Source organism: Schistocerca cancellata, chromosome 7 (genome assembly GCF_023864275.1).
Source record: "Schistocerca cancellata isolate TAMUIC-IGC-003103 chromosome 7, iqSchCanc2.1, whole genome shotgun sequence".
Lineage (NCBI taxonomy): Eukaryota > Metazoa > Arthropoda > Insecta > Orthoptera > Acrididae > Schistocerca > Schistocerca cancellata.
Genome location: NC_064632.1, coordinates 496,708,437 through 496,732,313, shown reverse-complemented (window position 1 = coordinate 496,732,313; position 23,877 = coordinate 496,708,437). Strand labels below are relative to the sequence as shown.

Below are 23,877 nucleotides of genomic sequence, written 5' to 3'. Positions count from 1 at the left end.
CGGCATATAAAAGCACTTGATGCTCTGCTGCTGCCACACCAACTATGGATGACCGAATAGTCTATTTAAGAGATATGCCCTGTAATGCAACATATTACTCAGTCGGGGGGAAATAGCATTTTATAAGAAAGAAATGCATATGTTTGTCTCTTAGATGAAGCTCAAAAGTGGATATAATACAAACACTCTTAATGGGCATATTTTGAACTGTGGTTACGTCAAATACATCAAAATGTTCGGTCTGAACTACCTTGTTAACAATTTTCTGCTGACAACAACCAAATGCGTGGACACTGTTCATGAATGCTTTGTGTTGTACACTGCTCGATATTTTCTTATTTTCAAGTGAGTGAACTGATTAATCATGCTCCATCATGGATTTCAATTATGACCTTTGCAACACCATAAGAGATCAGCAATCCCTATGACAATGTGACAGTTCTGCTTTAGGCTGCTGCCCTGAGAGAGGAATGCAGGGTTTATTTCCTTGCACCAATCCTTTCCCTTCTGGCATAAAAATTCTAGTTCATTTATGCTCTTGGCCATCTGCTATTATAGCTATAGGGACTGGGGAAAAAGAAGTTCTGTCACATTTTTCAACTGTGCCAGAAGTCTTCCCCTAATGTTCAAATAGAGTTACTTTTGGTTCTACTTCTAGCCAGGTGCCTTGTCAATTCGATCAGTAGTGTTGCCAAGCATGGGTCACAAGTATGAAAGCCCACGAAAGGATGGAATTAATATTCTGCAGACTTTGCAATCATAGAATTGGGCAGGACAAGACAAATAATCCCACGAAACAGCTTAAATCAGAAAGGCCTTCAGTTCACCAGTGGGAAAATGCTGCTGCTTTTCAACAGAATATAATCATTTGTTGAAAGCTTTAATATAGCCAAACAAAGGAAACAAAACCATTTGGTGCACACTGACTATTCAAATCTCGCAATTTGAAGCAATACTCATCAAATATGACAATGCAGGAAATGTAACCACAATTGTACGCAATGTAAGTTATTCCCATTTGGCATATTTATTATTGGCTATTTATTAAGACTTTGCTTACTCAAACATTCATTCAGTTGGTGCATTAACCAAATAGAGATCCAGGAAATTAACTCACCAGAAAGCTATAGGGTTTTCACAGAGTCGGTTTTTGTAATAGCAACTTCCAAGACAAGATTGATTAACCTGACAAATGAAAGGAAAGATGTCACAAAATTGAGTAGCTATAAAAGGATTGGGTGAGACATGAAAGCTTGAGTAAACTGGAAAAAAAAAAAAACCACTGTGGGGGTCTCCCAAATTTACCAAGCATTTTAGGTCCAGAACAAAAGTTTGTCCTTTAGTTTTAGATGCTCACTGTATTTTTCTCTGAGAATGTAATCAAATAGTAAAAAATGTTTTCTATTCTGATCCACTTTGATTTGAACTTAAGTCAACACAAAACACTGCTAAATGTCAGAAAGAAGGAGTGAAGGTCACATTTCTAGTACAAAGCTGGTTAGCAAATGGGGGTGAGGGGAAGGAGACAGAAGTTTTATGCAGTAGTTTGTGCAGAAACTACATCAGCATTCATCTAAATAACTTAAGGAAACTTTGTAAAACAGCTTTAATGTATTTAGATAGTAATTTTAATTCCACTTTTTCCTCCGATGAGTCCAGCATGTGAAATGCATCAGTTCACTGATTTGGGTCATAAATAATGGAATTTTATCCCATGATCAGAAGTTCAGCTGGTTGGTTGCAATTTTTTCCACTTACTCCCTTATAACCTTTACTAAATTCCAGTGGGTAATTCTGCACAAAATATTTTAAAATTGCAAATTAAGTTCTCAATGACAATTATATTTGCTGGGTACCTATTTTTCAGTTTCCATTGTTATTTTAAGCAGAATTTTTTTTGGCTTTTTGTGAGAGCACTGTCTCAAATTGATGTTGAGTACCACACAACTTCTACTCTTTACTCTATTTGCAGATATATTGTTAGAACAAAATAAAACAGTTTTGGTACACACTTGATGCAAATTTATTTTTACAAGGTATTTAAATAACATGTCCACATGTGAATTGCTAAATACTGAGTTTAATTGAAAAAATAGAAAATAAAAAAATCAGTGTTCAGATTTTGTAAACTTGAAACATGCCAGTTTCTACCATGTACTTATATATTACAAATAAATGTATAAACTATGATTTAAAAAGCTTCACAATTACTTCTTCTGGGAAGAATCCAGGAGAAATGCCAGTAAAACATCGTACGAAGTTTTTAAATAACCAGTATAGTGAAGTGGCAGTACTATCACGGCGGCACTGTTTTTGTAGGAGAGATGCAGTCTTTGCAGTAAAGCCGCCTGTGGCACAATTCGCCTTCCCCGGGAATGACTGTTCACTGCAATTTGCCTCCTTGTGTCTTGTGGGTTGTGGGTTGAGGGTTGAGCTTAGTTTTCATCAACCTCTGCTTCTTGCTCCTCATCAAACTCAGCATCTTCATCAGCTGTGGCCTCTTGGTACTGCTGGTATTCACTGACCAGGTCATTCATGTTGGACTCTGCCTCAGTGAACTCCATTTCATCCATACCCTCTCCAGTGTACCTAAAATAAAGAAGTACCAAATAAAGAAATAGTAGTACGTAGCAGTGCATCAACATTCTCTTATTTCTAAATAAGATAGGAGGAAGTAGAATTTCTTCTGCATAAGGAACTTTTACGGTTTGTAAATGTCTGGGCACCTTGAGTTTGGATACTGAGTGGCAAATTCTTGAAAATTAAAAAGCATACAAGGGCTTTTCTAACAAAGAAAGTAGACTGGATGTTGTATGATTATAAACTATGGATCATGGACACTAATATATATGGACAATGTTATCCCTGAGAATAATACCATCGAAAAGTCGTCTATAACAGTGGTGACATTCAAGGCATTTCATTGGAGTTACTTTTACTAATACAGAACTGCATGCAGTTTTCCTGTAAGATTTATGGCACGGTATTAGTTAGTCCTTTCTGGGAATTTAACTTTGTTTTTGGAAGTCATCTTCAACTGCACTTTTCTATGAAAGCTTTTGAGACTGGATAATGCTCCAATAAGAGATTCCATTCTGTCTGCTTCCATTCAGAACTATGGAGAGTATACTTCATTATTTCTATATAACTTCATAGATTCATAAAAAATAAAAACTCCCAAAACACTAGTTTCTATTTTAGATTTCTCAGTAAACAAGGTATTATTTCATACCTTGGGCAAATAAGAAAATTTAACCAAACTTTCCACGATTTATGGAACTGTGGAGCTGATGTGAAAAAATTACACATGTGAACTTATTTATCATATAGTTATTTCTTTTTAGTAAATGGCTGCCTTCTCAGAAGAAGCTGTCTAAGACTCAAATTTACATTAGCACTGTTTTAGATCTGAAGTAGGTATTTTTTATGCTTATGCTACAGTGCGTATCTGGTATTTTTTTGTGGCCCTAAGCTCTGCAGAAAACTTGTGTCATATTATTCTTCAACAGAACCTAATTTTGATGTTAATGATGACAACCAGACTTATCAACAAAACATTCCCACAGCAGAAAAACTGAAGTGCTGAACTAGATACTGTCTGTAAAGCTTACAACAAACTGGAGAAACTAGTGGAAGTACACCTTTTCTGTTCAATAGTAAGTTGACAGGCTACATTCTCCACAGAAAACAAGGGCAGAACAGCATTAGACACGCATTAACATTGTTGGTCACCATTCATATGCATGTAAATGTTTTCCTCCGGTAAATTTCTTGGTGATATTACTTTTGTATCATATGAATCCACAGGAGGAGGCTGTGGACTTATTAGATGGACTGTTCACCTTACTCACACTTCTGCCTCTTTTTGATCTTGTTTGAACAGATGAGTTCCAGATGGTTAAGCACCAGAGCTTGTCGTACACTAGCAAGCATTTTCATTTTGTTCATGCTTTTTCAACTTTGTTTTCAACAGCTCTTTGTTGTGCAGTAGAAGGACAAAACAGTGACTCCTAGCAGTAATGAAACTGATATAGAGAATTTTTCAAGGAAATCTGTCACCGTTAATATACTACACACAGTCACTTCACCAGCATCTTCCAGATGATTCCTATACTGTTCACTGGTGCACTCATGCAAATAGGCTGTTTAGTTCTCCCATTTGATTTTTCAAATTGGCTCAATTGTTAAGTCAGTAATTATCAGACTACAAATCTAAATGCCTGGGACTTCATCCCAAGATGATCTGAGATTTTATTTTGCCACTTATTGTTTGTTTCACCTCTGGCAATTATTTGTTAACATGAAAAATGCCCAGCTGCACCATGGTTTGGAGTTCATGTTAAACTGTAGTTACCCCAATAACTGGCTGAGTAAGTCAGTTCAACAGGACTATATGTTGGAAAGACTTATGGTGTTCACACCAGCCTTCTAGCTGAGGGCAGCTTCGGTTTATTTGATTGTCCAAAGGTTCCACTGTAGATGTTCCATTGTTTTAGTGTTACAGTAGTAAAGTGGTCAGGTTTGACATCCACACAGCAATATGGAGACAAAGGCAGTATGGTATACTATCAGTTTTGCAGTTATTAGCCTTGAGGAATACCTACTGGAGGAGGAGGTATCCAAAGAATGATTGGACAATGCAGATGGTTTTTTTTCCCCTATTCATTACCTGCCTCCATATCTGAGGCTGCTAACAATATCCTGTATTAAATTCCAAGCCTATACACAGTGTCTTGTGAAATGTGAGCAGAAGACACTTCATGGCATGGTGATCCATCTGACAGATGGATATATTAAGCTTTGTGACCGCTTAGTGCTATTCAATAGGAGTAGACTATGAGCTGGCACAAGTTTCCACACTTTTATCACACAGCCTTACTTTTGGAACAACTCTGACTTTACAAGCAAAGAGGTCATTGTACATGGTGAAAGATAACCCTTTTGTATCAAGTCGTTGAGCCCTCAGGTATGCCAATTCTTTTCACGTAATTTACACAAGTACTACAGTCAAAATTAACACTTAACAAGTATGCACTTTTTTCCCACTCAAGATATGGATCACTGTCTGGGAGTGTGTTTGCATAGGCAGGTTTCAATTTAACACTGGGACTAAATGGCACATATGCTCTCTTGTCACTTCACAGATGAGTGCAGTGTTTTAGCCAGTGGTGGAACAAGGGTAACTGGTGCCCAGGAAAAACTAACTTTGTGCCTCCCATCCCCTGCCAACCTGTTCCCATTTTTTGTTTAATACTCTATTCAACCAAATAAAGACACACACACATTTCAGTGACTAGTTTTTGTACAATACAATATGAAGCATGGAAAATCCTCCGTCCAAAGTAACAATGCTTGCAATAACGAAAAAAAAAAAAAATTCCTTCTTCACTGTTTCATTGCCAATGAATAAAATACAATAACAAACAAAACAACAAATGCAAAATATACTCCTTACATATTTTGCAAACTGGCTGACTTAGCATAATGAAAGGGACTATCTCGTAGCTGACAACTAGACATGAGCATCTCTTTCCAAGGGAGAGGTAGGCTTTATGGAACTGTTGCTCAGCATAGGCCAGTCTAAATCTCATCACCATATATCTTTCCATCTTACCACCTTCCATTACTTCCCCTTCTCACCCCAGCTTCACTCTCCTTCCTCTTTTCTTTTGCTCTTCCTCCTCATCTTACCCACCATAAAACTTTGCCCCCAATGGAGGAGCACCCATGGCATGGGCCATAGCTGTGATAACCTAGTTACACCAATGGCTCCTGAATTACTTGTTAATATTTAAGAATAAGAAAACAACACTAGAAAATGCATGATGATTATTTCATTTACATTATTCAGGGAACTGCACGACTGAATTACATACCAATGAAGGAAAGCCTTCCTGCGGAACATGGCGGTGAACTGCTCAGAGATTCGCTTGAACAACTCCTGGATGGCGGTGGAGTTGCCGATGAAGGTGGCAGACATCTTGAGTCCACGGGGTGGGATGTCACAGACAGCTGTCTTCACATTGTTGGGTATCCACTCAACAAAGTAGCTGCTGTTCTTGTTCTGAATGTTCAGCATCTGCTCATCGACTTCCTTCATGGACATGCGGCCACGGAATACGGCAGCAACGGTGAGGTAGCGGCCATGCCTGGGATCACAGGCAGCCATCATGTTCTTAGCATCAAACATCTGCTGTGTGAGCTCTGGCACGGTGAGTGCACGATACTGCTGTGAGCCGCGTGACGTCAGTGGTGCGAAGCCTGGCATGAAGAAGTGCAGCCGTGGGAAAGGTACCATGTTCACTGCCAGTTTGCGCAAGTCCGCATTCAGCTGACCTGGGAACCTGCAAAACAGACCAACTCTGTCACTCTGCTCAAAGTACAAGCAGTCAGCACATGCATCAAGTTCGCTCATTATTTGTGATCTCGACAGTTGCTCAAGAATGGGGTACTGAGATACTCTTTGCTAGAGTACAAGAGCTCATGAGTGAGATGACAGTCACACCCGTGATGGACAGGTAATCAGCAGAGTGCGGTAAGGAATGCCTCAGTGGAGACTGCATACATGGTAAGTACCTGTTAATAAATACATAGTTTCATTCTAATATATTTCTCATTCTCTCTTGCACACAAACATCGTGGGATCAGAAAATAGTCACACTTTTCATTCTGTGAGCATGTCCCTAGAAGTAAAATTGTTGCCTTCTCTTTTTCCCTAGAGATAACATTTTTTCCTTCTCAAATTATGACATTATTTCATGATCATTGTGTTTTTTAAGAGATGACATACAAGTAATGCCCCACACCCCTTTCTTTGGCACTGAACATAACCCACTTGTCTTGCCTACAAGTATGCCTCAGCCAATATCAGAAAATAGAAATAATTCTGTATTTATAAAAGTCTGTTCTGTTGATTACAGCTCTGTCTATCATTCCTTAATCACTTCAAAATAATTAAGAAATTTTTTTCAAAACTAAAGGCAGAAAAAAAGCAAAGATGAAAATAATATGCTGATTATTCTTACAATGGCCCCAGGCTGAAAGATGGTTGACAGTTTCTTTGGCAAATAACTTGAATTTTTTTGACACAACGTCTGACAATATTCCTGAACGTTGACTGTAATAGAGCAGTTTAGCTTTATATTGAACCAAAATATTTTATGTAAGATGATAAACGAAACAAATTCACCAGTTTTTGTTTTAGCACTGTGGAACTAAAAGGTGTGAAAATATACTTAGGAACTTATTTTAAATGTTAAGAATGACCAAGGATGAGTTCAGGAAAATTTGATAACATTGGCTTAAGCACCTTGTTCATCTGACTTCAAATGATGCAAATTCCTAACAAAATGAAACAAACATTATCTTAAAATCAACTCAACTGGAACTACCACAGTTTATTCATATACTGTCCAGTGAAATATGAGTCCCATTCATTAAATTATATGCAGTACAGGCACATGAAGAACTTGCAGGCTCCTTGGGCCTCTCACAATGTCAGCTCATGCACTACTGCTACTCATAACAGAGTATGTGAGTTTACAAACCAGTCTGAAACCTGAGATGTCCAACTCTGGCTGTTACATGTTGTTGTTGTGGTCTTCAGTCCTGAGACTGGTTTGATGCAGCTCTCCATGCTACTCTATCCTGTGCAAGCTTCTTCATCTCCCAGTATCTACTGGAACCTACATCCTTCTGAATCTGCTTAGTGTATTCATCTCTTGGTCTCCCTCTACGATTTTTACCCTCCACACTGCCCTCCAATGCTAAATTTGTGATCCCTTGATGCCTCAAAACATGTCCTACCAACCGATCCCTTCTTCTAGTCAAGTTGTGCCACAAACTTCTCTTCTCCCCAATCCTATTCAATACCTCCTCATTAGTTACGTGATCTACCCACCTTATCTTCAGCATTCTTCTGTAGCACCACATTTCGAAAGCTTCTATTCTCTTCTTGGCCAAACTAGTTATCGTCCATGTTTCACTTCCATACATGGCTACACTCCATACAAATACTTTCAGAAACGACTTCCTGACACTTAAATCTATACTCGATGTTAACAAATTTCTCTTCTTCAGAAACGCTTTCCTCGCCATTGCCAGTCTACATTTTATATCCTCTCTACTTCGACTATCATCGGTTATTTTACTCCCTAAATAGCAAAACTCCTTTACTACTTTAAGTGTCTCATTTCCTAATCTAATTCTCTCAGCATCACCCGACTTAATTTGACTACATTCCATTATCCTCGTTTTGCTTTTGTTGATGTTCATCTTATATCCTCCTTTCAAGACACTGTCCATTCCGTTCAACTGCTCTTCCAAGTCCTTTGCTGTCTCTGACAGAATTACAATGTCATCGGCGAACCTCAAAGTTTTTACTTCTTCTCCATGGATTTTAATACCTACTCCAAATTTTTCTTTTGTTTCCTTTACTGCTTGCTCAATATACAGGTTGAATAACATCGGGGAGAGGCTACAACCCTGTCTTACTCCTTTCCCAACCACTGCTTCCCTTTCATGCCCCTCGACTCTTATAACTGCCATCTGGTTTCTGTACAAACTGTAAATAGCCTTTCGCTCCCTGTCAAGTATTTTACCCCTGCCACCTTCAGAATTTGAAAGAGAGTATTCCAGTTAACATTGTCAAAAGCTTTCTCTAAGTCTACAAATGCTAGAAATGTAGGTTTGCCTTTTCTTAATCTTTCTTCTAAGATAAGTCATAAGGTCAGTATTGCCTCACGTGTTCCAACATTTCTACGGAATCCAAACTGATCTTCCCCGAGGTCGGCTTCTACCAGTTTTTCCATTCGTCTGTAAAGAATTCGCGTTAGTATTTTGCAGCTGTGACTTATTAAACTGATAGTTCGGTAATTTTCACATCTGTCAACACCTGCTTTCTTTGGGATTGGAATTATTATATTCTTCTTGAAGTCTGAGGGTATTTCGCCTGTCTCATACATCGTGCTCACCAGATGATAGAGTTTTGTCATGACTGGCTCTCCCGAGGCCATCAGTAGTTCAAATGGAATGTTGTCTACTCCCGGGGCCTTGTTTCGACTCAGGTCTTTCAGTGCTCTGTTACATATCATATGCATTACTGAGTGTCAAGTATTCCTCGTTTCTGAAGCATTTTGTTTCTCAATTGCCTTCTTTTCTTTTCATCATTCCAACTCAGTAGTTGCCGCATTCCTCTAATTTCTTATTTTCGGGGGAGCACTTTATTAGTGACACACAGTACCAAATACATTATGTCACTCACGTTTTCTTTCCTCACATACAGACCATGTTGACACAGGCAGTCAGCAGTATTTGTCATATTTCAATTCCTTCTTTTCACATACTACAGTCTCTGCCATATGGTAAGCCTCTGACTTTTTGATAGCTCACTGCATTAAACAGAATTTATGGCTACAGCAAGTTGATAGGACACAGCAACTGCAGTCCTGTGATTGATTGTTGCCATACCTTGCCAGTGCAGAGGGTGGCTGGTTACCATACAGCAGAACTGTTGTTTAGCCTGTGTGGCACAGTAACATGGCGATTAAACTTGAAATTGTGTTCAACTTTTGCAACCTGAGCTGTTATCAGTAATTCCACTACAGCCATGGTGACTATTCATCTGGATGTAAATAATAAGTATCTGTTCATGAAAGAAAACTCACTTGAATGGCACATTCACAAACACAGTTATACGCACAGGTTAGAGAAAACATATTTGCGTGCCATCGCCATATTATTAATGGCATTCTGTAACTAAAGTAACCAGTAACCAATACTTTGTAAAGAACATGTATCTTGACAGTATTGAATACAGGCAGTTGCAAATTTAGTTGCTACATTTTACAAAATGTCTCTGAGCACTATGGGAGCTACATTTTACAGCCCCACACATAGGCCAGACAGTAATTGGGGGCTTGAATTAACACCAATCCAATTTTACAATTCCATTGTTTCAGTGATAAAACTCTTAAGCACCAGAAAAATAAGACAAAGTGTTTAACATGCGGTGTTACAGAAGTATGCTGAAAATTAAGTGGACTGATAAGAAACGAAATGAAGTGGTGCTCACAGAACTGGGGAGGAAAGGAATATGCGGAAAATCTTTAATACAAGAAGGGACGTGAAGACAGGACATGTGGGAAGACATCAGAAAATTGCCAAAATATGGGATAAAGTCTTATGGCAAAAGCTAGGGGATGAAAGAGATGGAATATATGCAACAAAAGGCTGCAACATTGCTTTCTTTCCATCAGTCTTCTGACTGATTTTATGTCACTAGGATGTCTTCTCTTGTGCCACTCTTTATTTTATATTAACATTTTTACCCATTATCCTCTATTTGTTTGAGATATTCCAAGCTCTCTCTCCCTTTCAATTATAGCCCTCTATCACTCCCTATAGTAACACAGGAGTTACCCCTTGATGTCATTTATTATCAACCTGTTCCTGTTCCTACTTATTGTAGTCCCTGTTTTCCTTTCCTTGCCCATTTTGTGGATTTCCTCATTTCTGATTGCATCCGTTCATTTAATTTAATGGAAGTCATTCCCTGTTGTCTTACTGAATGTCCTATTATCGTATCCCTGTGTAGATACATGGTACTTAATTTTCCGTGATACTTTTAACCTCACAACTACCTACGCATCATACAACATCATTTTGGTTTAATAGTAGGAACCAACATTGACCCCTTGCATAATGTGCGTTACAGATAGATGCTACTTAATATTGTTGGGGCTTCCACAATCACTTTTCAACACGTTGTCTATTGGCACTTGCCTTGAGATCTTCGGATGACAATTGTTTAGAGATTTTTCTGACATTTCATCAGTGCAAATAATTACCATTCCCAAAGATACCTTCCAGCTTACCTTCAGCAGGAACGGAAGGTGAATCTCTAGTAATGTCTACCATTCCTGCTGATGAGATGTAAAATGACAAAAAAAACACTAAATGGTCATCGGCCAAAGATCCCGAGAGGAATGCAACAGGCAGCATGTCAATATGTACTAACAATGATGGTGTCTGCTCCATTTATCTCCTGTCAATGTGATAGTTTATCCATTCTGACAAAAGTTATTTGAAGACAGTATGGCTATTCGGTATACAGGGTCACAGCTTTTCTTATCTTATGTTTGCCAAGATACCAAGCACATAAATGAACCAGTCAGAATCTCCTCCTAGCTGTGATTTACACTCCTTTCATCCCTTTGCCATGTTGCCAATGTCACTACGTGCGGCACGCAATCAGCAGCGTACGTACCTGAGGCATGTGGTGACTCCGGACATGGTGAGCGAGACGAGGTGGTTGAGATCACCGTATGTGGGCGTGGTCAACTTCAGTGTACGGAAGCAAATGTCATACAGGGCCTCATTGTCAATGCAGTAGGTCTCGTCAGTGTTCTCAACCAGTTGGTGCACGGAGAGCGTCGCATTGTAGGGCTCGACGACTGTGTCAGATACTTTGGGCGAGGGCACCACCGAGTAGGTGTTCATGATGCGGTCTGGGTACTCTTCACGGATCTTTGAGATGAGCAGCGTTCCCATTCCGGAGCCGGTGCCACCACCCAGTGAGTGCGTCAGCTGGAATCTGCAAACAGGACGGACCATTACAGACCACCATCATGACTAGTGTAAAACTTGCATGACGTCAATGTCAAGGCAAATAGTAACAACGAAACAGTAACAAATGCTACTCATCCATCAACAGTAGGCAATGAGCTTTTTCCTATATACTTTAAATGTTAGGAAGCCTTTTGTGAAAGAGGCTGCCTAAAGAAGTAGAGTATTGCACAGAAGAGAGACATAGACAGTAAACATTTCAGGTTAGATGAGAATGTAAAGTTATGAAATGTGGTGCTACACAAAAATACAGAATTTCAGATAGGTAAATTGAATAACTAGAAGACTGTTTCAGTTGATAGGGCACATCCAGAGGGATTAAATAACAGTTGATTTGCTAACAGAGTGTGGTAAATATAGAAGTGGGAGACTAATACAGTAAGCAGGTCCAAGTTGAAGCAGGTTGCTCTAGTTCAATAACATCATCAACCCATGCAGACATGTACACATCTTGATTTGCCAAGGAAAGGACAAGGTTTTAAGTACATGGCCAAACGTGATTCAGAAGAGGCACAGATTACTCACCCCTGGAGACAGTCACAGCTCTCGGCCTCCTTGCGCACAACATCGAGCACTGAGTCGACAAGCTCTGCGCCCTCCGTGTAGTGGCCCTTGGCCCAGTTGTTGCCAGCGCCGCTCTGGCCGAACACGAAGTTGTCTGGCCTGAAGATTTGGCCGAAGGGTCCGGAGCGCACAGAGTCCATGGTGCCCGGCTCCAGGTCCACCAGGATGGCACGTGGCACGTACTTGCCGCCCGACGCCTCATTGTAGTACACATTGATGCGCTCAAGCTGCAGGTCGGAGTCACCATGGTAGGCGCCTGTCGGGTCGATGCCGTGCTCGTCGGATATGATTTCCCAGAACTGCAACAATGAGACAAGTTGCTCTTTGAAACACATGCGTCTGCAAAAGACAGCTGTATAAAGCTATATTGCTGGGCTGATCCTTTTAAAACATTAGACTAGTCCTTTATTGCAGCAGAGTGTGCACTGTTTTGAAACTTCCTGGAAGATTAAAACTGTGTGCCAGACACTCTCTAATCTAGAACCTTGCCTTACCCATTGAGATATGCAGGTTCCACTGTCTCCAGTACTTCTCTTACACCTCGCAAATTTTGCATGTCTTGTTGCATACTGAGCTGGACCATAATACCAGAAGAAAAGGCTATCTTAGAGAAATGGTCACAACAAAGTGAAATATCATTCTGGATACAATCCCCTAGATTGTGGCTACCCCATTCCTTGGCAATATCCTTTTTTTCCCACAGAGCTACTGTGTAAAGTTTGAAGATGGGCAAGAGCTACTGGCAAAAGGAGAACTGTGAGGAGATTGTGAGTCATGCCTGAATAGCTCAGTCGGTAAGAGCAGTGCCAGCAATAGGCAAGGTTCCAGGTTCAAGTACCAGTTTGGCACACAGTTTTAATCTACCAGGAAGTTTCACTTAACCACAACTCCATATGTATAATGTGTCATTGCATGGCAATATTGTAGAGGATCTGTGCTGACAGCCACTCATAAGCTGGGCATTTACTCGATCTGTGTTAACATACCCAATAATATATACATCAATGCAACAGATTCTGTGAGAGTATTAGGATAATTAGGGTTTAAGAGTTTAAAAAGGAGCCAAAGAAAGAAATTGAGTATCATCAGAACTATCCTAAGAAAACCTAGAGGAAATTTTCGGATCCTGGAACTACAAAAACAAAGAGAGGGAAAATTAATGGAACATATCTGATTGCTCTGTTCAGTGTGCTTCTTATCGAAACATACCAACAATGAAGGCAGTTGAAGACAAAGAACTGATTAACACTGCTGGCTGCTGTGGCTGAGCGTTTCTAGGCGCTTCAGTTCGGAACCGCACTGCTGCTATGGTCGCAGGTTCAAATCCTGCCTTGGGCATGGATGTGTGTGATGCCTTTAGGTTACTTAGGTTATGTAGTTGTAAGTCTAGGAGACTGATGACCTCATATGTTAAGTCCCATAGTGCTTAGAGCCATTTGAGTCATTAACACCAAAATACATAAACAAAAGGGAAAAAAGGGAAGTTCTAATTTGAAAACTGTACAAACACTGATGTTTGCTCAGCATGTAATAGAGAGATGCATAATTGAAATTCTTGGTAGAAACACAATTATGAACTAGTGAAAACTAAATCTAAGTAGGGTCAAATGTAGGTGACCCAAGGAAGTTCTTTGCTGTATTCCAAAAGCTATGGAAAGATGCCATAATGCATACAAAAATCTAAGAGGAGGTCTTTATGTAACAGCAAATGTCTGTCTGTCAGCCGAATAATGTACACATTTTCCCAGTATATTATCAACTTTTTTCCATTTGTAAGTTCTCTAACTATAGATCGCAGTCAAACACTGCTACCTGGATTCATGTTTGGCATTACACCATGATTACACTCATTAGCAGTTTGTCTACATCATATTGGAATGATGACTGTCTTGCTTACTAAATTTTAGACTCTGGCGTGGAATGTGTCGCCGCCTCAACATCCTGACACTGGGTGAGTTAGTCTTGAATGAAATGGGGAAGAAACGCCCATCTCACATTGAAACATGCGAGCTAACATTGGATCAGCAAACATATGGTACCAAGCTAAGTACCCTCTTCCCTGCACTTCACAATGGTTTGCAGATTATACAAATGTAAATGACATGCCAATGACTCAGTTGTATGGCGGTACACCATCTCTTCAAGTGATGTATTGAGCTTTCCACACGGGAATGCATCATCTACATTCTCCTTCTGGGTGGGCACCATAGCCTTGATAAATTTGAGGAAAGGCCTCACTCCAACATGCTGTACTTCATAATCATACGTTATTCAGGACTACTAGTTTTGGATACCTGAAACAGATGTTGATATATCGTCCTCATTTCGTCATACAAAAATCGCACGCCATGCATAATACAGTCCGGTCGAATGTTGTCTTTCCTCAAATGCAGATGAGTCACGGATTATTAAACCAGACGAAATGTGATTTGGCATACTACCCAGATCTACATTCTCACTCTGCATTGCAGTTACAAATTGGCAAACGCTGAAGAGAGTGGATAGAGTGAATCGATCTGTAGGATACAGTTTAGATGGGTACCTATATTTTCATAAAAGGAATATTCATATCGGATCAAATGACGAAGTATCTGTTGCAAGGGCACGTGCACTTTACAGTTTCAGCGCCCCAATCCGGGAGCTGAACGTTCTATGAGAAAAGGCATGAATCAGAATCTATAGAATCACTCTAGGAAGTTAAATACACTACTTGCCATTAAAATTGCTACACCACGACGATGACATGCTACAGACGCGAAATTTAACGGACAGGAAGAAGATGCTGTGACATGCAAATGATTAGCCTTTCAGTGCATTCACACATGGTTGGCGCCGGTGGCGACACCTACAACGTGCTCACATGAGGAAAGTTTCCAACCGATTTGTCATACACAAACAGCAGTTGACCGGTGTTGCCTGGTGAAACCTTTTGTGATACCACGTGTAAGGAGGAGAAATGGGTACCATCAAGTTTCCGACTTTGATAAAGGTCGGATTGTAGCCTATCGCGATTGCGGTTTATCGTATCGCGACACTGCTCGAGTTGGTCGAGATCCAATGACTGTTAGCAGAATATGGAATCGGTGGGTTCAGGTAGGTAATACGGAACGCCGTGCTGGATCCCAACGGCCTCGTATCACTAGCAGTCGAGATGACAGTCATCTTATCCGCATGGCTGTAACGGATCGTGCAGCTACGTCTCGATCCCTGAGTCAACAGATGGAGACGTTTGCAAGACAAGCATCTGCACGAACAGTTCGACGACGTTTGCAGCAGCATGGACTATCAGCTCGGAGACCATGGCTGCGGTTACCCTTGACGCTGCATCACAAGACAGGAGCGCCTGCGATGGTGTACTCAAAGACAACCCTGGGTGTACGAATGGCAAAACGTCATTTTTTCGGATGAATCCAGGTTCTGTTTACAGCATCATGATGGTCGCATCTGTGTTTGGCGACATCGCGGTGAACAAACATTGGAAGCGTGTATTCGTCATCGCCATACTGGCGTATCACCCGGCGTGATGGTATGGGGTGCCATTGGTTACACGTCTCGGTCACCTCTTGTTCGCATTGACGGCACTTTGAACAGTGGTCGTTACGTTTCAGATGTGTTACGACCCGTGGCTCTACCTTTCATTCGATCCCTGCGAAACCCTACATTTCAGCAGGATAATGCACGACCACATGTTGCTGGTCCTGTACGGGCTTTTCTGGATACAGAAAACGCTCGACTGCTGCCCTGGCCAGCACATTCTCCAGATCTCTCACCAATTGAAAACGTCTGGTCAACGGTGGCCGAGCAACTGGCTCGTCACAATACGCCAGTCACTACTCTCGATGAACTGTGGTATCGTGTTGAAGATGCATGGCCAGCTGTACCTACCTGTACACGCCATCCAAGCTCTGTTTGACTCAATGCCCAGGCGTGTAAAGGCCGTTATAACGGCCAGAGGTGGTTGTTCTGGGTACTGATTTCTCAGTATCCATGCACCCAAACTGCGTGAAAATGTAATCACGTGTCAGTTCTAGTATAATATATTTGTCCAATGAATACCCGTTTATCATCTGCAGTTCTTCTTGGTGTAGCAATTTTAATGGCTAGTAGTGTATATCACGTTCTAAAACTAACCACTGTTTCGATTTCTATAACATACCACGATGCAAGCTATTTCCAACCGTATTTTTTTATTTGAGAACATGGAGCGGCCAATGAACGTGAAAAATCTGGTGGAAATACCTGGTCGCGAACGCGTACTCTATACTCCAAGTTAGAAGTCAGATGACCATTCAATGGAAATGAATGCAATCAAACTTACTGACTGGTAACAGGCGCGTCCTAGGCTAGTGGCCCATCTTCCTCATAATAAACACGGTCAGACTTTAACACAATGTTTGTAGTACGCTTCGATTATATATCACAATTATGTGACTACAGACGGTTTAATGCTCACCGTTATTACGCATTTTGCTTAAGCAGTGTGTGGCAGCATGCATGTAGTTTAGGAAAATACATGTTCTTCTGAAGGTATCAGTCCGACTACAGTCGTTGGCGCATGTTAAGCAGGAAGAGGAACTGCATAACTAGACACCTGGGTGCCCACAGGAATGCTTCTTGGAAATCGGCCCGTGTTCAGCAGCTGCCAGTACCGCTCGTTTCATCTCTAATTATAAACGACAGCAGCACACAACTTTCCGGACGTTCGTGATTCAGACGACGAATGGATGATGTGGTTTCTCCGTAATTTCATTCGCTGAGGTGCCCGCTGAAAATAGGCATGTTATGAAGACTCATTGTATCCTGGAAACAGCACTCACAAAGATATGCGGCTGGCCTATTTCGTTTAAACAGTAAACAACAATCAGATTAGAAAAGAAAATACCTTCTTCCCATAAGTTTATTTTTTTTCAGTTCACTGGTTCATGTGTGTGTAATACATTTGTTCTATAATGGTTATTCTAATTTACTGTAACTCCAGCGATATTATTTATGCGGTCATAGCTCCGCCATCTGCAGCAGCAAGCCAACGATGGACGGGTAGCATTCATTTCACACTAGGTGAGGAGAGCCCTACGTCAACGTGACGTAGGCACGCGTCATCATGAGTTTCACGAGTTGTCCTATCGACTGTTGTGTGCATTCTGTATACATCGACTGTTGTGTGCGCCTTTAATCTGCACTGTTCATTGTTCTTTGTTGATTTACAACATGAAGGCAAAATTAAATGGAACTAGATGGTTTAATATTTCCAGCAACATTCGGAATTACTTCGAACTTCAGTTTCTCAGTTTAACGTTTCAGCCCACATGAATTATGTACAATTCATTGGCTTTTATAAAAATACGAAACACTTTAATTTCTTCCTATTTCACGTTTTTATCCACTTGATTTATGCACGATTAATCAGACTAAAAATGCCTAGACACTTTCGTTATGGTTATGATTCCTTCATTCAGATATTCGTATGAAACACACAATAATATCCCACATTCTTTGGATTGCAGCTTAATAATTGATTATTTCAATTTTCTATCCACACGATTTATGCACGATTCACCGGATTTTTTTAAAAAATTGACAAAGCTTTTTTTTTTACTTTCGTTATGGTTCCGTCGTTCAGACATTCATTATGTTCCTGAAACACATTGTACCATCCCAAATTTCTGGGATTACAGCTTAATAATTAATTCAACTGGGATGAGCGTAACAGATAACTCCTGTCACTTCGTTTGTAGAAATGTATTTACATTTAGCTTTGACGTTATCGGCACAACCGCAAAGATCGATATACGCACTCATGTAGTCGATTTAGGTTATTTACGTCACGATGACGTAGTGTTACGTCACTATGACGTAGGGTTCTCCTCACCTAGCGTGAGATGAATGCTACCCACGATGACTCATGCCAAAGATTTTCCAGTGGGTGCTTATCTGGGTAGCCAGTCTATGTCAGCGATGTTATTGTCCACTAACCATCGCCTTACGGAGATGCTCTTTTCTAACAAGAGGCATTGTCCTGCTGATGCAATCAATCACCGTCTCCTAACTGTTCCTCTACTGTAGGCAGTAATGTGTTCATATCATTCCGCATTGTCGACTTTGACAGCTTTAAAAAGGTTGAAATGTACTCGTGGAGTTGTTACTCAGGTGGCGTGGCTATTCCACGTTCGAAGTCCCTGAGCTCTCGTGACCGACCCACGCTGCCGTTACTGCTTCGCTACTGAAAGCACAGTACAGGGTGTAACCGATTTGGCACGTCAGTGTTTCTGAACATATATACAATGAATTTTGTTTTTTGACTAACGGGAAACAGAAAAAGTTTTTCTCATATCTTTTCACAGGTGTTCAATATGCCCCACTTGAGATGCACGGCATACTTCAATGCGGTATTCAAACTGATCCCAGACTGCAGCGAGCATGTCTTGAGTTACAGCTTCAGCAGCTGCTCTTATGCGATGTCTCAGTTCACTCATTGTTGATGGTAACGGAGGCACATAAACAGTGCCTTTTATAAACCTCCACAAGAAATAATCACATACAGTCAGGCCTGGTGACCTTCGTGGCCAGTAATTTAAGGCTGAGTCATTTGGTCCACTGCGACCGATCCATCGGTTCAGTAATCCTTTGATTTAAAAATTCCCGCACTTCCAGATGCCAGTGTTGCGCTGCCCCATACTGTTGGTAAGTGAAGTCGTTCGAATCAGTCTCCAACTGTGGAAAAAGAAAGTTCCCAAGCATATCGAGATATGTACTTCCTGTAACAGTGTTCTAGGCAAAGAAAAATGGACCATACACCTTTAAATGGACCATACACCTTTTTCCGTATAACTGCCAAAACACATTAAATTTTGGAGAGTCCCTCTCATGTTGTATAATGTGTTTGTTCCGTACCACATATTTTCACATCATGACGGTTCACCTTTCCATTTAAATGGAATGCTACCTCGTCACCACACTTTAAGCTTTGAAGAAAACTGTCACCCTCCATTTTGCCAAGAAAGAAATTACGGAACTCCACACGTTGTTGTCTGTCACCTTCACGAAGAGCTTACAGTAGCTGAATTTTGTATGGTTTGATGTGTAAACGTCGACGCAACGCACGCCAGACGGACATCGGGGGCATGTTGAGCTGCCGAGCTGCACGGCGAACGGATTTCTGCGAACTCCTCGTGAAACTATGGCAGATACGTTCGACGTCTGTGTCAGACACTTGGGGACGGCCGGCGATTTGTCTTTACACAAACAGTCTGTTTCTCGGAATTGTTCATGCCATCGTCTAATGCTCTGTGCTCTAGGAGGACCCACACCAGAGCTAGTAAGAAAGTAAACTGCGCAAAACGTTGAGCACAAAATGCTTTTTTTTGTGCCGACACCATTTTTACTAGAATGGATGTGGGCCCACACTGCTGCTACCTAGCGGGAACCATGTAAAACTCGAGAGTTTTCTCTTTCCAACAGTACGTTGTTCACGCACAAATCTAAAGTAACAGTTATTATTAATTTACGGAATGTTTGATACGGCTCTGAATGCAGCGTAGCTTCCACTCCACATCCTAACATTACGCCGATTTACTTTGTCGGAGGTATGGAAGGTGGCTTCGACACTGCACACCAATTTTATTAAGAAAATTATCTTCTGTTTGCATTTTGTTAAACATCTCTGCACAGAATTCAGTTCGTTTTCCTTTGTCACTTTCTCTTAAAGCTCGCAATACCTTCCACACCATAACATCAGGCATATTCAATTCTAAACTGGAATGTCTCGTTGATTTAGCCGTATTACGATTGTAATAAGACTGCCGAACTTGTTCAATTGCTGCGTCAGAGACTACTGGCTGCCCGAGTCTGCGTCCTATGTGGTACACAGCCAGTTTCGAAGAAACTATTGTACCAATTAAAAACTGTGACTTTGAAGTGGTAGCTGGCGGTATTTAGACTTGAATTAGTTGAACAGCAAAACGAAAGCCGGAGTTTTAAATTTCACGTTCAATAAAGCGTTCCAACATACCTTCGTTTGACCGTCGAACAGACTCCCATATGGACGATATCTGAAGGAGTTGAAACCAAATAAATCACCAGGTCCGGATAGAATCACAATTAGGTTTTTCAAAGAGAACGCTACCGCATTGGCCCCTTACTTAACTTGCATTTATCGAGTATCTCTCGCACAGCGCAATGTCCCATGCGACTGGAAAAAAGCGCACGTGACTCCTGTGTATAACAAGGTCAAAAGAACGGACCCGCTAAATTACAGACCGATATCAGTAACATCGGTTTGCTGCAGAATCTTTGAACGTATCCTCAGTTCGAATACAATAAATTTTCTTGTGACAGAAGCTTATGTCTATGAATCAGGGCACCGTCAGATGGGCCCCTGGGATGTGTGGTAAGACTGCTCTTACTCTCTATAAACTACGATCTGGCAGACAGTAGAAGGATACAAGATGACAAACAAAATTTCTAGCTCTAATGTAGAAAAATTTAAGTAATGTGGGCAAGTAGGAAAACAAACCTGTAATGTTTGGATACAGCATTAGTAGTGTCCTGCTTGACACTGTCACGTCGTTTAAATATCAGGGCGTAACGTTGCAAAGTGATGAAATGGAACAAATGCGTGAGGATTGTGGTAGGAAAGGCGGTTTGGAGACCGTATATAGTACGCTAATGTGACCTATTCTTGAGTATGCTCGTGTGTTTGAGATTCGTACCAGGTCGGATTAAAGAAACACATCGAAGGAATTCAGAGACTGGCTGCTAGATTTGTTACCGGTTGAGTTCGAACGACAATGAGATGCTTTGGGAACTGATGGCGAAATTCTTTTCGAGAAACACATTTGAGAAAATTTAGAGAAGCGGAATTTGAAGCTGACTGCAGAACGATTCTGTTACCTCCAACATATATTGCACATAAGGACCACGAAAAAGAGCCGGCCGCGGTGGCAGTGCGGTTCTAGGCGCTTCAGTCAGGAACCCCGCGACTGCTACGGTCGCAGGTTTGAATCCTGCCTCGGACATTGATGTGTGCGATGTTCTTAGGTTAGTTAGGTTTACGTAGTTCTAAGTTCTAGGAGTCTGATGACCTCAGATGTTAAGTCCCATAGGTGCTCAGAGCCATTTGAACCATTTTTTGAATCACGAAAATAAGATATACGAGAAATTAGGCTTGATACGGAGGCACACAGTCGTTTTCCCTCGTTCTATTTGCGAGTGGAATAGGAATGGAAATGGCTAGTAGTTGTACAGGGTTCCCTTAGCAACGCGCCGTTAGGTGGAGTGCGTAGTGTCTATGTAGATGTAGAATTGTCTCTGAATTGTAGTAGCGGATTTGGGTTAGAAAACCATAAACAACACTGCGCACACTCTGCAGCATTACAAGACTATGATGACTGTTAGAACTCCATCGCGCATGCGACCTAGCGGGAACGTCGGGAACTAACAGTGTTAGGTGGGAATAAAACTTTGAAGATATACTGCAGCACTCATTCGCGCATGCCACATAGCGGGAATGTTGGGAACTAACTGTGTTAGAAAGCCATACTGCATTCAGTGCGTATCAAACATTACTGTTAATTATTTACCATTTTCACAACTTAAGTTTACTTTATATAACTTATTTACAAACGCCCTGTATTCTTGTGGCTTCCTCAGATGCGAAATAATAAAAAGTATTTTTCTTTTCTTTTATGAAGCAGTTTCAGTCCGCTGCTGTGTGCTTGTGTAATCAGGGGGAGAAGTGGCGGTTGAATATGTGCGTGAGCACCTGCTGACGTGTGTTTCGTCGCTGTACTCGGTAGCTAAAGCATGAATGTAACGAGGGGCGTGGCTGCGAGGTCCCACTTGGAGCCGCGTCAGGAGATGCGTGTACTGCGGGAGCGTGCAAAAGGGCGTAATGAGCGTCTGCGCTGGGCTCGGCCTTAATTGCGAGAGCGCACCCGTAATTGAAAGCCCAGAGGCTAACGGACAGAATGGGGCTCCGCGAGGGGCGCAGGGATCTTCACTAGCGAGGCCGACGCGTTTCCTCAAGCGTGTGGTTAGCGGGCGGGTGTGAAAGGAGCGTGTGTGTGTTTGTGTGTGTGTGTGTGTGTGTGTGTGTGTGTGTGTGTGTGTGTAGCGAGAGCACCGCAACCCGCTCAGTGCTCTCGCTGCACTGCGCAAATCCTTCAGAGGAAGGGCGTCTGCAAATGAGGGAGCCTCTGTGGATAGGCTGGTATACTGATACCCAAACCTCCAGATGTCGGACACTAAACGTTGTATGTCGTTGGAGAATCAACCAAAACACCGATTTAGTTCGTGCTATGTGCTGGCGTCCAGTAGAACATGCGTAAACTGTAATTAAAAGTAACACCAGAACGACGGAGGTCAGGAAAAGCGTATCTGTGAATAATTGCTTTGTAGATTTCGCGTGGGCAAGTTGGCAGAGGGTGAGGGCCTGCGTTCAGACCCCACTGATGACAATTTTTTTAAACTGTTTACGCGTGAAGCTGTTTTATGGGCAGTGTGGTGTTCTGTCGACATGTGCGACAGAACAGACACCACTCGTAATGAAGAAGCTAGTGCATTTGTAATTGCACAAAATAAACACAATCAGAACAGTAGAATAAAGAAATAATTGCATCACACGTGCGAAAGTATTATGAGTTCACACGTGCGAAAGTATTATGAGTCCCGTATAACACTTTCATGTACAAACAGTTAAAAAAAAAAAATGACTGGCGTTTGAATCCAGGACCCTTGGTACGACGATATAACACACTACCATCTTCCCCACGGAAGCTATACGTATTACTTACAGTTATACTCTTGCTCTGATACGTAGTTCTGGTGTTACTTTAAAGTTTACGCCCGTTCTCCTGGACGACAGCACATAGTACGAACAAAATGGTGGTTTTGGTTGATACTCTTTCGACATACAACATTTGGTACCGATCTGAGTGTCTGACACCTGGAAGTTTGGGTGTGAGTAGGGACAGCGGTTATCCCTGGCTCAAAATAATTGGTTTCTGAAATAACAGATTTTTCGGTATTTTATTCCTATTATTTGCTGCAGTAAATGTAGTAATCGAACAAATATTGAACAATTTTGACTCAGTCTCAAGATACACATCAAAATGTTAAATTAAATAGGCAAATAAAAGAAAACTTAGTTCGTCCACCGTTCGCTGCTTTTCCCGAAAAGTGATAAGTGTTTGAATACTAGACGAAATAGCCAGCATTTTTTTGGAACTCTGCTCAAAAAACATGCTCTAATCGGGGACCATACAAGTATCCGGGCATTACAAATAGTCATTGCTAAAGGGTGAAAACCGAGGCTGAAAAATTCTTATTTTTCGTGTTGTTGTTAAGCTTAATTTATTACTGTTATAATTTGCTTCTTCATTTATTATTTCACAGAAGTGGCAGACAAATCTTTCTTTTAAAGCAAATGAGACATTATACTTCATTACTACGTCACTTTAAAAAATATTTCCAAACTAGGGTTGATGCCATTCTGCAATACAGGCGACGACAGCAAGAAACTACCCATGTCCCATGTGCGGGTGATTCTAACACACTGAACGTACAGGCGTACCTTAAGCTACGACACACGATAACTGGCAGTTATTGTCTCAGCAATTCTGTATCAATTCTCATGCCACGTGTTTGTTGCTCGTTTCCGTCGGCATTGTTATTAACATAGCTCTGATCACT

At 41.2% G+C, this 23,877-nt stretch overlaps 1 protein-coding gene across 1 annotated transcript in view; it reads right to left on the bottom strand.

The window, feature by feature from the left end:
• Positions 1-2,060: 2,060 nt before the first annotated feature.
• Positions 2,061-23,877, bottom strand: part of LOC126092413 (tubulin beta-1 chain) — a 65,316-nt gene continuing 43,499 nt past the window's right edge. Inside the window, exons 2-5 of the mRNA XM_049908000.1 lie at positions 12,151-12,488; positions 11,267-11,593; positions 5,877-6,344; positions 2,061-2,589 (exon numbers count right to left, since the gene is read on the bottom strand). Of these exons, the coding sequence (XP_049763957.1) occupies positions 2,436-2,589; positions 5,877-6,344; positions 11,267-11,593; positions 12,151-12,488 (1,287 nt within the window). The 3' untranslated portion in view covers positions 2,061-2,435. The remainder of the gene's footprint in view (positions 2,590-5,876; positions 6,345-11,266; positions 11,594-12,150; positions 12,489-23,877) is intronic.